Genomic DNA, 14,917 nt, shown 5'->3' with positions numbered 1-14,917 from the left:
CCGTTCAGATACATCTATGTTTTCATTTGGGCGGAGATTACAAATAACTCTATGGGGTATTTTACGGCCCTCTACCCAAGGAGAGGCGTCAAAGAACGCAGCGAAGAGCCATTACAGCCTCTCCGCCCGTCCGCCCCGTTCTATAATCAGTATTAAATGGGGTGCAATTACGATGACAAAAGATCGCCGCAAATTTTGCCTACTTCCACTCAAACCAAAAACTTGTGTCTTTTATGCCTACGGAGGGAGGGAGGGACGGAGAGAGAGAGAAAGAGAGGAATGCAGGAGGCAAATCAAAATTTTTCCTACCTAATTGTGTGTGTGTGTGTGTGTGCCTCTCTTACAATGCGCCATAAATCACCCAAATGGGAAAAAACCAGCGCGCATCCACAAATTCACACAGTTGGATGACGCAAAAGGATTTTGCCCAACCCATAGCACGGATGATCCTTTTGCTGGTATACCCAGTTATGTCACTACGGTAGTGGATTCCCTCTTTGCGGAGAGAGGGGAATGCAAGACAACTAACTGTATTCCTCTGTAAATGATCCAGTCCGACTGGGTGGGCTCACTCACCCACACTCACACTCAGAAATCTCCCTTTGGAGTGCCAAGGACAACCTTTTAACAGTTTTTCCCCTCTGAGAGGGCCATCGGACAGCAGCACTGTGTCTGACCTCTTGGTCTGCTTTTCTAACGGTTTTTGAGGACGCTGGTTTTTGTGCCCTTGACAAATAAAAAGCGCGCAAAACGATAGGGAAATGATTCTTATTGGTGTCAAATCGTGGTTATGTAGGCATTACCAGGACCAATGTAATCTGGAGGATTACAGTTAGAGTTATGCGAGCCACTGACCTGACTTCGAGCCGTGATTTTCGGTCCGAGTCTAGTGACGGTGGCGTCTAACTCAGCGATGGTCACCTTCACCGCGGGGTTCTTCAACTGCCCGTTTCGGGTGAAGTCTGCTACCCGTTCATATTCGCTAAAGGGGAGAAATGTTTGGCGTTTCAAAGATCAAATAAGTCATATTAACCTCTAATAAGAATTTGCACTAAAAATTTCCAAGGGTTTGATTTGTTCTCCGAAATGGACTGAGGGATGGTGCAAAGTGCCACAAATAATTACTCGTTGTCACAGAAGAGTGACAACTCTACCCTATTCTTCGCTGAGGAGCCTTACGTGTCCAATTTTAACCTTTAGGATGAATGTCATCCACTTTTGCTTAAGGCAAGTAGATCAGCAAAGTCTCAACGCCCTCGGTTCAACTCTGGCGTGTACTTTAGCGACTGACTACGTTTACTTCTAGGATAATCCAAAGATCATGTAAATTGCGTTTTGCCCCTGAAGTCTGTTTACTTCCTCCATTATCTGCATGTTGTTTTGTTACCAGGGTGCCCGATTTCCAACTCCCGGGTTGGTGGAGTTCAAGAGAACTTTAAAGCCTCCCATTGTTGTGAGGGAAGGGAGCGATTATTCCAACAGAGCGCTCTATTTAGTGAATTCACCCCTTTGGATTTGAACGTTGGTGAGCATGACAATTGGGCTCGGTAGGAGTGCTCTACCACTCGACAGAAATCACCGACTTTTGCCTGAGGTCCTACGCCGACTCATTAATAGAACTTTGCCTTAACTTCCGGTCGGGATTGACAACGATATATCAAAATACCGACAATGGAGACGGCAAGAGGGCTATTTGTTCATCCTACGTTCCTCTGTATGAGTATAAAAGCATGGCGATAACCAAGGGAGGAATCAGACCTGCTGCTACCGACAGAAGAAATGTACGCTCTTGTCGCCTTCTTCACAACTGTCGCTGTCTTTAGCTTCTCCAAAGGTGGGTGCTTCTCATTTAGCTACTCCACCCTGTTTTTCTGTTCCTCTGTCTACTCGACCTCAAGTATAGGTATATTTGAGCGTGGCCGCTTCTTTGTAAGTCTTTTCTACAGATACTGGGCATCGGACCAAGGGAGGGAGCTTTTAAACCTGAATCCGCCTTAGCATTCACTTAAGTAGATAGGTAAAGAACTAATTCAATTTAGGTGAAGAGTACCATCAGTCGTCGAAATCCGCTCCAAGGTTGGAGGGAAAACCTCACAAGATTAACCTCGAGACCCCAATAAGCGTTTCAGCATTAGAAATGGGCAATGTTAGGGGAACAAACGAAGTCAATTTGTTTTCCCACTTTTAGCCCAAAGTGATCCCTGCCGTATGCTGATTGAACTGGGACTTTGCTTGGCCTACTTTCCATCATGGGGCTACGAGCAGTCCACCGGTCAGTGTGTTGAATTCATCTACGGCGGCTGTCAAGGCAACTTGAACAGGTTTTACAGTAAGGAGGAGTGTGAAGCTACCTCCAGTAAGTGAACTTCCTTGCCCACTTTATCTGGCTAAGTTAACACTCAGTCTCCATGTGGAGGGTGAGTCGAGTTAGATTCATGTGAAATTTATCGGTCTTTTCTACTAAACTGCATTTCTCTCGCTTTAGTCGTCTCGAATCGCTGCAATCAGCCTATTGTGCAGGGTAGATGCCGGGCCTACATCCCCTCGTGGGGCTACGACATGGTATCGGGCAGGTGCAAACGCTTTATCTACGGTGGTTGCCATGGCAATCAGAACCGCTTCAGATCCAGAGAGGTATGCAAGATGGCCTGTGACGAGTAAATTCGTGCCACCGACACATCGGTGAACTACTCGGATGCCTGCGAACCCTCTTCCTCCTCTCTCCCTCCGGCAGTCCTCAGATACACGTTTCTACCTTACCCCCACTTCACTTACATCTATATCACCTTCCGCTCATTGTCTCTTAAATAAAGCTATCAGCCCTTCTTTAAGCGTTTCTTCCCGAGTGGACCTGTATGGATCGCCATGTAGAAGGACTGGGTGGCCAAAGTCAAATTTCACCTTGCCTGAATTAAAGTGTCAAATTTTGTGTGCTATTGGCGAATGGTGACAAAAAAGTTCAGAATGGTAGATGTACCACTTACTCCTCAAACTTGTGCCCATTCCAGCAATTCTGTCCACTGCCCAACAGGCACGGCTGCCCGAGATGCTCGCCAAAGAGGCGTTCGGGTACTATGAACTGCTCAATGAGTTGTTCCATGCGAAGGTAGCTGCGTTGCTGCTCACTGCGCAGGTCATCACCGCCACCGCTGTCGTGCTGCCTTGGCGGAGATAGAGGCCACATGTGTGCTGCTGTGAGATTTGCATTTTCCACCGACGACGCGGTGGGTGGAGAGCGCAACGCACGTTCGGTTGCGGGCCAGAGGAACTCCGCCACCTCAACCTTCCACTCAGAGCTAGCGGGATCGATGACCTCCACTGCCGGGTTGCCGGTGCAGCGGTGTTTTACCTAAGAGTGGGTGGATGATAAATAACAGCCTTCATGGACACGGTTGCTGTCAGCTTCAAAACATGCGTGATCTTAAGCCCGCGCGCCACGTATGTATGACGCACCGAACTACACCTAATTTGATTGTATTGTCCTCTTTGCAAATATTAAAGGCGATTGTTAGGCCAATGATTTATCGTGACTTTTGAGAAAAGTGTGATCTCATGGTTTTCATGCATTAGTACGAGCAATCAGCTCAACTGCCTTCAAAAGTTCTTTAGTTGAACTAACTAACTATCGCATCGTTGAGGCATTTGAGGTAAATTGAAAGCTTGGCAATATTTCCAGTCCTACCGTTGGCCTTTTGGTTATCTTAACCACCAAAATAGGCGACAAAAAGCCCCTCGACTCAAGGGTTTTTGAATTAAGATAATAAAACCACAGAAACCCCACGAATGTGATTACGAAGGTGTGTTGGTGACAGGGCGCTTGTCATTCTGGCAACTCTCAGAGAGGTATTGAATTACATTGGACAGAGGGGGTGGCAGATGAAGGACAACTTATAGCGAATTTGCACACCATGCAAATAGTTCCTGCTCCAAAGCAGATTTCTTAATCCCCTAATCTATCTACATCTTACCAACCTTTATGTGGAAGGGGATCATCAACTACGTGACCCTCTGCCTCATTTGTTATGGATGTGCCATCCAGAAAATTAGAAAATCTCATTCCACCCGCCATGCTTAGCAAATGCCTTACAGTATTAAAACTTTAAAGAAGTAATTTTCTCGGGCGGAAAAGAAAGAGCTAAGCAAGCATATAAACCACGAAAATTCTTTTTTGTGGCAGGACAAAAACCTTTCTTCCTTCTCTTTCCTTCCTGAGTCGAGTACTGTTGCTAGTTTTGAGAGGTAATTTGAGATGTCGCCACCACTGCAAATGCCGCGCATGTTATGGCCGTAGCTCCATGTTAGCGGCCGTCTTTCTGGAGGAAAGTAAGCTACTCCAATACGGAGAATACTTTTTGTGAACTAACTCTTACTGCCTCTGTCGGTGTTTCAAACCGCCCGTATTATACTGACTCCAGGTCATCCCAAAGTCAGATTGGGCGAAACAAAATACCTACCCTCTCAAGAGGCAAAAAAGACGTAAAATTGGAATGGTGGAAAAGGTTATTGCTAGTTAAATCACAAGCTTTAATTGACAGCAACTCATCTACTTCCCTATCCAAAGTGCGAGGTGACCCCTGGAGTTGACACTTCAAAAGGTCAAAGACTTCATTCACTGCGTTTTAACACTACAGCAAGGAAGTCGAGTTAAAGTACTTCCATGCCTTGTAGGAGTACTACCAGTGACCCGGAGTTCTTTGCCTTACCCACCTTATTGGATCCACGTCAGATTGACCACTTGTCAAATTGTTCAACACGTCACATATGTGTGTCATGAACACCAAATCGTGTTAAAACAGGTTCATCAAGTGCGACGATATTCACACCTTCCAGTTTTGGCTATATTAAACCAGTTAATTCCTGTTTTGTAGCGGTGAGGATTCTGATAGTGGACACTTTGGCTCTCATTGGTCGGTTCGTGTTTAGTTCTATGCCTTGTTCGCTATCCGACGCCGCAATGTTAGCGTCGTGGAAGTAACTCTAAATGGACCAAAATAAATTTGCCTTTTCTCCTCTTTAGCCCCAACAAACAGGCGTTAAATACCCCCACGGCTGTTTACTGGTCTGGCAGCCTTTTATTGCACCGCTACCTTTAAAAGTTTCACCGAGCCATCCACCTTAATGAATAGGCATAAGAGGCAGAAAATGGCCCTTTAATTGAGAAAAAAGGTGATCCGTCAAGACAGCTGGAGAGGGGAAGTCGAATAGGTGCCTGATTTTAGGTGGTAAAAAGTCTGCCGCGAATGGTGGATTAAAAGGCAGAATAATTGCCTGAAACCTGTATTTACTGGCAACTAGACACATTTTCATGGAGGAAATTATAAGCCTTGCATTGTCAGCAGTATTCAAGAGGGGGTAGCAGACATTCGCAGCATCGGGGCAGTAACCGCACAAAAAAATATCCTTATACTTCTCCTTGACACCTATCATTTTGTAGATTAATAATGGGGGCTGGAGTTGCAGGGGCCAAATGCCATTCCAGACGAAATTACTCAATGTCCTCTAATAGATAAAAGCTAGGAATGATCAACTTTCCATATTTACCTAAATGGACCAAACTATCCAACTTACCTTTTTGCGGATAGAAGCCCATTGGGTAGAGGGTAGACTTTCAAGCTTCCTACTCCATGCATGCATCTCATCGAGAAAGTGGTTGTGGAGAAATGCACCGCCGGTGTCCGATTGTTTGGAGGTAATTTGAGCTAGCAGACGACTCAGGTCGATAAAGTCTTTGCTCAACTGGGAGAGCTGAGGTTGAATGCCTGTTAGGCTTGCATAGCATCCCCGAATTACATTCAAGCACCTGTAGGGGCAAGGTGAACCGATGAGGTTGATGACCTGAGGCACTTCCTGGTTGTAGCTTTGCGCTGAGGTATTTTGGCTTTGACAAAGACGGCAGAAAAAGAGTTGTTCAAAACCAGCAGCGCAGGACTCCGACAGCTTCTGCTGCTTAAATGTTGAAAGGATCTGGTTATAAGGAAAAAGACTTTAAGGCAAGAATTTAAGGTGCGCACAATCTTGGGTGGTGCCAAACATGCAACTCACTTCAATGAAGAACGAGAAATGATCTAAATATTTAACAAGATTATTTTCCAAATCATCTTGAATTTTATAAGCCGAGACATCAACTGCATCCAGCTTTACAATTTCCAGTAAATTTAAAATTTCTGCATCATTGCTCAGGCAATATTGTAGTTCTGGATTAAGCTTAGTTAGGCGAGTTGCCGAAATGAGTTTCAGCTCTAGCAATACGTTCCTATAATTTGCGTACTTTAAAAATAAATACTTGCTTACTTCATTGAAGCCTGAAAGAAATTCTTTCGTTCGGGCATACTTATCATTGAGAGAATTGAAGAGTATAGTTTTGAAACTGAAGTAGCTATCTGGTGAGGTGGAAGTTGACTCTGGATACCGCTTGTGAATAGGTCACTTAAATATATTTCAAGAGATTGAATAAAGGGTTCTGGAAAAAGGGCAGATTATCAATTAAACTGTTAGACATACTTATAAAAACAGGAAAAAATGAATCAAGCTGGCTTCTTATATATCCAATCTTTGACACGGCGCTTATATCATCTGCGAATTTATAAGCCAGGTAGATATTTTCCGCATCAACATTGCAACAGTTTTCCACCGAAGCATGACAGTGCTGCAACGAAGAAGCTTAAAATGATGTAAGACCAACTGCACTAAATGTACCTGAGTTCAGTGTAATTAAATCATCATCCTCAAATCTTTGTTGCTGCTTAGCATTACCAAATAGGTATAATCTTAAAGCATGATATATCATATGTGGGTTTTTGCAACAGAGTTGTGGTTTGGTAACTACAAGAATGATGAAAGCATATGCTATACAATGGAATGTTCGCATAGTGAAGGCAAATATGATTTATTCTATTTCCGCGCATTTCAGGCACATTTTCGTGTTCAACCACGCGATGAGGTCATCAATGTTGGACTGGAAAACTTAAATGAATCAAACACGATCATATCTCAAATGATGAGCAAAAAAATAATCATCATGCTAGCGATCTTTTTTACTATTATAAATTGCAAATCTATTTACAACGTTTATGGCATTAGAAAGATATTTTATTTACAGTTACGAGGGTTTTATTTCAAAGTAGGTCAAAAATGCAAAATTGTACTGCTTGGAAGACTTGAACAAAACCATGGTATTTATTCAAAACACTTTGGATGATCGCGTGATTTTGTTGGCAGTTGTTCGTAGTCTTCTTGAACCGTCTAACTCATTTTGTACATTCCCTTTTCAAATCAGCGCTACATCTAGCTATGCTGTAGAATAGGGCTCACAGGTCCTCCTTTCCCTATTCCTTGTACTCTCAGAACAACCGGATTGGTTTGATTTCGATATATTTATTGAGGAAAGCGAATAAGGGAAGCTAGTACAGTGTTAAGGGGATAAGGGTCCGTAACCGCTCTCAGGCTTGCAGGACATCGACCCTGTCACGAAGTTTGATTTGCGACCCCGCCTTATCTTTCAAAGGAACATTAAAACAATATAAGTATTATAATACAGTATATATCTGGTAAAGCCACTTGCTAAGTGCCATACAATATGTGATTGCACACATGAAGCCCAGAGTGAACCATTCTACGGGTGCACTTTTGTTTACACAATTATTGGGAATAACGTCCTGCTGCATTGAATGCTAAACACACTATAGACAAGTGGGAGTCTTAGATGCTTTGAAAATTCGCTTCATCTAAAAGAATGTATGCAATGTATCGCACCTCATCTTAAGAATCTTTTTAGCGTGTTTTTAAAAATAGCACCTTTTTTACTGCAGTTTGAGGCTGCAAAGTGAATGATTCTTTTATATGAGTTTATCGTAGGCATTTAATGTCAGGAAGGTAGGTCATTACCCCTTATTTCATTGGCTGGGATCGAGATTTGATTTCCCGTTGTAATCATTTTAGCTGCAGCCGTGTTTGAGGGTTTTTTTCATTCCATTGATCTGCATAGGATCTTTTTGACAGCTAGCTTGACGTAGTTTAAGTTATAATTAGGATTCCTGTTGATTTTCGACTTCTCTATGTGCATAGTTGTGTTTTTTCTTCCTACTTTTATTTCTGCAGTCCATTCTTCTCCAGTTATGCCTTCTCGTAGTTAGTTTAAAAGTGCTAATTTGTGTAATTGGTGGATGTTTCTTTTGCCCTAAACGGTTTTGATGGCCTAATTAACGTTCCCGCAAATTACTTCCATTTCAGCTACTATGCCGAAGGCAGCTCCTAAGCGGGTATACAAAATCGCTAAGGCAATAAAAGAGGGATTCGAAATTTCAGATCCGCATTCAAATACATGGATTGTCGGTGAGGCAATCGCACAAGGTGGCTTCGGATCCCTTTATGTTGGTACGCTTGCACATTTGATGAATCTCCCCTGCAAACTCTGACTCTTGATTTCAAGGAGACACTGTCACACGGTTTTCCACGAGTAGTTTGTTTTACTAATTTCTAGCACGTTTGGATTTAAGGGACAAATTTTGCTCGTGTTTTTTACAAGTAATCGGGTTTGGAAGCTGCTTTTATTATTATTAGTGTGATACCACAACTCATTACCAATTATTGGTTTATAATGGTTGTCTTTCCCCATGTGCAGCCTCTTCCAAAAAGAACCCCAGAGCAAAGAGCTATGTTCTCAAAATTGTGAGTCCGTTTTCTTGTCTCACCCTTTGTTCGTCCCAGGAACCGCAGGAAAATGGACCACTATTTACTGAGACCCACTTCTACACCCGTGTATGCAAGCAGGAGCTGCGTAAGTTGACCATGGGACTTTTGCTTACAACCCATGTTTGCCATTATTCTTTTCTAGTGGACGAATGGAAAGCAGAGCATGGCCTCACTTTCCTGGGTATTCCGCGTTTCATTTCCAAGGGCCTATTCGTGTCACCAAATCATCAGACTTGTCGCTTCCTCGTCATGGATCGTTTTCATGACTCTCTTGAAGACTGCCTCACACGACACGAGTTCACTCCGCCTGGCATTCCCCCTATCGCCATTCAGACGGTATGTGTGTAATCATAATGCCTACTGTCATAGTTTTTCTGGTTTGATATATAGAGATTACACCTGTCCCCATTCTCCCTTGGGCGCAATGCTTACCTTGTCAGTCCATCCCCCGAATTTCCATGATTACTTGGTAACGCTAAGTTGATTTGACTAGTTCCGGATGCAGAGTTCGTTCAAATAACTCCCTGTACTATTGTCGAAATGAGTAGATGGTTGTGTAGCAATTTAACCTTAAGTTTAGTTATCTCGTTGCTTTGACGTAGTGGAAGCATGACCGTTTAGCTATTTTCGGATTCAATGGCTTCGTACCTCCTTATTACGAATGCAGGCTTGTGCCATGGCTACGCAGTCGTGTCTACTTACATATTTGTACGCGGTTCATGAAGTCCTAACCATAATCCGTTTCATGAAACCTACCACTCAGTGGAGGTTCAATGAGTTAATATTCTCTGAGTTGGTCTACCGTTTAATTAATGTGCAAATGTATATTGAAGGCTTCTAAGTCAGAAGATGTGGGTTTGATTATGTCAAGCATATCACCCCTAAAATGCCTGGAGCCACAGGTAGTACTGACATTTTGTGTTCCAAAAAGATCCCTCATCATACCCATATGGCGCCGAGACTTCTTTGCAGACGAGACGTAATACTCAGGCAAAATATGTATTTCCAAAACGGAGAAGGGCCTAGGGCCACTGGTATGGCCCAAGGGCCAGGGCGCCTGGCAAAAGTACAATGGTGATGGTTCATTTTGAAAACCGAGAGTTAGAGTAACGATTAAAGTGTTACACAGCCCCTCTCCCCTTTTGAGTGTCGTCTCTGGCGCTCGCCTTGGTCGACATCCCTTGTCGGCCATCAAAAAGTAGCCAGTGTTGTAGAGAAACATCCATGAGCCAGCCACGCCAGCCATCGAATTCCCATGCAACTGAGACGATACTCGGGCGCAACGTACTGACCCCTCTTTGCAGTTCCATCGAATGCAAAGCTTCGTCTTGTGCGGTAAATGCATTGGGGAACGCAGAAATGTGGTGGCCATTACGCGTGTCTGTAGCCAGTCGTAGGAATACTGACCTAAAAGCCGAGTCACATATCAAAGGACGGGATCTAGTACAGTTTCATGGGGTCAGGATTTCACGTCTGTTCCTCCCTCCCACTTTTTCTTGCTTCAGTGCTGTGTTCTACCCAACCAGTAAAGTGGTGGAGGTGTCGCCACTTCACATAATTGACATCTTCATACGGGAATGGTAAACTGCTCCGTGATTAACCTCCCTAGATGATTCGCTTTAGTTGTTGATAACTTTCCTGCAAATCACGATAGTGGGGTAGTTGCCGAATCGTAGGCGTCTTTATCAACCCTCCTGTTCGGGGTGGTCACAGATTCCCCTCTCCGCAGCGTATGCACTTCTTCCGCCCTGTGAAGGTTTATCACCTAGCTGTAGAAGAGAGGACAGTTCTCCTCTAAGGTAGGGCTTGCTTTCTGCTGCCACCTTTCTGAAGATAAAAAGGACATAATACTGAGGTAGAATGCGTATACTCGACTTAGAGAAGGGCTTGGGGTTACCGGCATGACCGCCCGACGGACGGGCAATGGCGGAGCCTCCAAGCGGTCCCCCCACCAAAGCCGAGAAGTAAACAAGCAATTAAAGTATTACATATAAGTGCATAGACTTCGTTTTGCCTTGTCTTGATTCCGACTCCTGCCCAGCACATTGTTTTGGCGGTTCTTTTTCCTTTTAGCTTGATGCCCTGGAGTACATTCACTCAAAAGACTACGTTCATGCTGACATAAAGGCCTCCAATCTCCTTCGCGGTGATGCAGGCATGGTGAGTCGAGCTGAGCAATCCTTCTTGATCGCTTAATTGTGATCCGAGGGCGTTAAATTAATGGTAGATGTGGTTATTATCGACAAAATGACGCCACCGTGGTTGACGTAGAAAGGTCAAAACAGGAAAGCAATTTTAACTTCGTATGGCTGGGTGGAAAAAATTAGCGTTGGGTACGCATTAAGCGAGAGAAGGGGAACAGCATCTTTGTGTTGGAAGCATTCGGAGGAGCGTTTTCGCATTCCTTGCCTACCGAATCTGCTCACCTTGCCACTGGGGTCACCGTAGTCGGATGAGATGCATCGCCAAGTCTGTTGTTATTGTTTTCTTGCTAGTAGACCGGATCAATCGGTAAGTCGCAGATGTCACTGCAAGCTGAGAGAAATGGAATGACGTGGATGCAATGTTTGTGGGGTTTTTGAATAGTACCCCAGCGCCGGAATCCTCGCTGAATGTGAGAAAATCTAAACGAAGATTTACTATCGGCCGCAAAGGATGCTTTTAACATCCTCATGACCAATAGGCGTCATATTTCCAGCGCATTCCGATATTTGTGACCTAAATGTTCAATTCACTCTGGAGTGGTTGTTGCATTCCCGGATTTTTGAGCCGTCCGTCAGGTAGTAGATTTTGGATAGATGGGCCTAATTTAACCGAGAAATTCACTCTTTCAGTTCTACTTAGCCGACTTTGGTCTGGTGTCGCAGTACCGTGTCAATGGTGGTGGTCACAGAGCAGAGAAGGCCTCGCTTAAGCTACGCGACAACGGCACCCTCGAATTTTGCTCGCGAGATGCTCATGCCGGTGGGTTGGAGTTCCTTGTTTCATGCCCTGTCTTTGCTTGTGCCATCGTTTCTACACCTGAATGGCTATTAAATTCACGTGTGCTGGTGGGAATTAAGCTAACTTGCGTTACCACCCAACTGTTGCGTGTCCCCTGTATTGTAGGCTTGCCACCTTCGCGACGAAGTGATCTAGAAATCCTCCTTTTCAATCTCTTCCACTGGTTGTATCGCGCCCGTCCCAACGCGTCACAGAGTTCTTGTGCTGGCCTGCCCTGGGAAGCTTTCATTGGCGGTGAGCCATCGGCTTCTCTGACCATCTTATTCATTCACATCCGCTCTCCCGCAAGGCTTTTGACTTGCTCCAAATCCCGGCTTATTCAACCATTGTGTCACAGTTGCCTGTCCGTATAAGTTGCAAGATTGGGGCGTAGTGGGTTTATTCCTTGCTCACTTGGCCGACCAACCAGCAGTCTTCTACTTTCCCTCCCTCCCCCCGTTTCGGTCAACTCGAGCTTTTGCCTTACAGATGAAGTAGAAATAAGGTGAGAGGCTGATTTGACTCCCAATTTCGGCTCTCTCCCATCTCTATTTCCCCTCTCAGGTGTCGCAATGCGCACCAGTGTGCCGACAGCGGTGCGGGAGCGGGTGGTGCAATCGAAGATGGAGGCCATGGACCCCGCGCACACCTCCGTTCTCCTCGATGCCACCGGTCTCGGCTACCAACCCGGTCTGTTTTCTCCCCTTTTGCTACTACTTATTCTGCCCCTGCTGTTGTCAGGTTATGGTGTGCCCGATGACTCAGCGGGAATGCAAATTGGTAGCCACTCCTCATTTCACGTCTTTTTCCCCTTTCTGTCGCCAAATCAGAGTTTCCTTGTCTACTTCAATACTGATTGCATGTCCACCATCGATGTGATTATTTAATGGCTGCGGTTTTTGGTCCAAGTTGATAAGAGTGCCTCCTTTTGAGTGTATGTGTATGTGGTTGTTAACACCTATACCCCCTTTATCGCCTCATCCAGCTCTTGAGGCCCTGATCCATACAGTGGGCGAACTGGGCTACGCGGAGACGCCGAACTACGAGCGTTGCAGGGATCTGCTGAAAGCGTTAACAAAGAGTCTCACTGCTGACGCCACTACCGCCGATTCTGGAACCCTGAACAGGCGCAAACACGTCCTTGCCGAGGTGAACAGTAGGGAGACGCACGATACACATTCCAGAAAGGTAATACTGCCGCTTGCCTCTTTCTTTTGATCAGATTTCTAGCGGTAAAAAGTGGCTATCTCTTGATGCAAGATAAGCAATCTGATTTGGTTTATTTCCACGCCTTTATTTTGGACAAATATCTCCTTTTAAAATGAAAAGCTTCCTTCCTCTGGATGTTTTCTAATCGCACATAAGAATGGATGCCTGTGCTCTTTGGCGGGTTGACTAAAATATCAGGGTCTTACGAGGTCTAGCACCAATGAATGGTACTGGTTGAAAGCTGGTACTAGGTTGTCCTCCTTCTGCACTCTCACTTCCAGGTCAGAGTGCCTTTAATAAGTAATTCAGTGCTTACTTTTGACATCGCAATTTTCTAGAGGGAGAACTGTGACCAATCACTTAACAGAAAGGGAAGTGGTATAGTGAACTTCCACGGCGTACCACATCGGTTTTAGGCTAGATTTGCGGTGTTGCTTATCGAGGATTTTGTCGGGATTCCTAAATGTCGCTTTCTTCCTTCCTCAGAGGTAAAAACACCAGTATCCAGCAGGTGGCCACTTTGAGATACTAAGAAGGCTTTTTCTCACCCTCTATTGACTACCGTATAAGATGCGGTGGTGTTAAACGTGCCTTTTGTTTACAAGGATCCCGCCTAGTCCTCTCCATGCCTTTCATCACCTTGCAGGCACCAGACAAGTCGGAGAGTGTAGTGGAAAAGCCAAGCCGAAGAAAGCCCACCGTCAAACAGCCTCAGGCACGGAATACCGTGGAGGTATGCGGCGTTTCACAGTAAGTATTCACTCTAGTCCGTATACTGCCTTAGAGAAAAAAGACACTCCATTTTTTTTTGCTCGGCTCACTTGCCATTATTGTGTTTTAGCTCAAAAGATGACGAGGAAGAGGATGAGGGGTTAATAGTACCATCCTCGAACACCACCCCCGCTATTGGCGCTCGCGTCCGTCCGCCGGCACGGCGCAGTGCCCGTACGAGACGCGCGATGAACAGTGTCTTTGAGCCCAGTGACGAAAGCGGCGACGACAATGATGACAATGAGGAGGATTTCATTCCCACTCCCAAACGGGCCCAGCATCAACAGAAGCAGCAGCGGACACGCAGCCGACTGGTGGCACCTGGAGTAGCGACGCAGACGTCGCCGCGACTGTTACGACAGCTGGAGCGTGAAGAGCGGAGACGAAACTTCTTTTGAATCTTCGCTCCTGCCTGCAGACAGAGCCCAGTGGCACCGTTTGTTTGTAAACCTTGTGTAAAAGTTCTCTATGTATGAATGCATCCGTGTTCGGGAGTAGCAGGCAAGTGGGGACTTTCCGATTCTTGATAGAATCTCGCCTGGATGCATCTTGAAGATGTCTCACCGTCGAGGTTATCAGAGAACTGGTGGGGTTTTTTCGCCCAGAACAAAGCAAACAAAGTCGGAAATTACATTGCTAGCAGTGGGGTTCTTGCTTCAACAGATCATTTGCAATTCAGGTACGACTAGTGAGCTTTCGGTACGCCGAATCTGTGTCGTAAGGGGTTCATATCTGGTAAAAGGTATTAACGCGTGTCGAGTATTCAGCGCCTGGAGGTAGAATGAGGTAAGGCATAGCAAGATAATGATGGAAGCACAGAGGAAATAATGAGGAATTTGGATCCCCTGTTAGATAAGGCGGAATTGGTATATGCGGTAAGGCGACGCCTGCATCCGGATGGTTCATTCCACCAGTCGATCGACCAGTCGGTAGATGCCTGGGGTACAGGAAAAGTTCTCTTACCCAGCTTAGTGGCATTCTTCGGTAGCTAGTTTCCGAACATTCCAGGGCTGCTCCTTTTGCTCTCTCCTCCTGAATGGTTGAGTATCACCTAGGCTCCACTTTCAGTGCCCAAACAACCATAAATGAGCGCGGCCAAGGTGGCACAGAAGTCTGCTGGTCAGCTGTTGGCCTCGTGCACTTGCTCTGAAGTCCATTACTAGTAAGGTCAAGATCTCGAGCGAATTAAGGTCACATCAATTTAGAAATCCCAGCCCGTAGCACGTGGTGGATCTACTTGCAAGAGCTGTCTACTCCGTCTACA

General features: G+C 45.3%; 3 protein-coding genes across 3 annotated transcripts; 2 read left to right on the top strand and 1 right to left on the bottom strand. All coding sequences in view use genetic code 11, as the record gives it.

The window, feature by feature from the left end:
- Positions 1 to 1,779: 1,779 nt before the first annotated feature.
- Positions 1,780 to 3,175, top strand: EGR_07266 (Kunitz-type serine protease inhibitor BmTI-A; the record flags this gene model as incomplete). Its single annotated transcript, XM_024496515.1, has 3 exons — positions 1,780 to 1,834; positions 2,189 to 2,356; positions 3,009 to 3,175. The coding sequence occupies 3 exons, from the start codon at positions 1,780 to 1,782 to the stop codon at positions 3,173 to 3,175; spliced, it is 390 nt and encodes a 129-aa protein (XP_024349100.1).
- Positions 3,176 to 5,115: 1,940 nt separating this feature from the next.
- Positions 5,116 to 6,868, bottom strand: EGR_07265 (hypothetical protein; the record flags this gene model as incomplete). Its single annotated transcript, XM_024496514.1, has 6 exons — positions 5,116 to 5,268; positions 5,569 to 5,946; positions 6,043 to 6,253; positions 6,292 to 6,460; positions 6,502 to 6,660; positions 6,697 to 6,868. 6 exons carry the CDS (start codon positions 6,866 to 6,868, stop codon positions 5,116 to 5,118), a joined length of 1,242 nt encoding a protein of 413 aa, XP_024349099.1.
- A 722-nt stretch (positions 6,869 to 7,590) lies between these two features.
- On the top strand, positions 7,591 to 14,051 carry EGR_07264 (Serine/threonine-protein kinase VRK1; the record flags this gene model as incomplete). The annotated part of the gene is made up of 11 exons (XM_024496513.1): positions 7,591 to 7,618; positions 8,230 to 8,373; positions 8,621 to 8,776; positions 8,834 to 9,027; positions 10,765 to 10,851; positions 11,526 to 11,655; positions 11,800 to 11,928; positions 12,238 to 12,363; positions 12,659 to 12,861; positions 13,529 to 13,632; positions 13,724 to 14,051. 11 exons carry the CDS (start codon positions 7,591 to 7,593, stop codon positions 14,049 to 14,051), a joined length of 1,629 nt encoding a protein of 542 aa, XP_024349098.1.
- Between the last annotated feature and the right edge of the window lie 866 nt (positions 14,052 to 14,917).

The sequence above is a fragment of the Echinococcus granulosus genome, assembly GCF_000524195.1.
Source record: "Echinococcus granulosus chromosome Unknown EG_S00073, whole genome shotgun sequence".
Taxonomy (NCBI): Eukaryota; Metazoa; Platyhelminthes; class Cestoda; order Cyclophyllidea; family Taeniidae; genus Echinococcus; species Echinococcus granulosus.
Note: the sequence above shows the minus strand (reverse complement) of the source record. Positions and strands in the feature narration are given on the sequence as shown.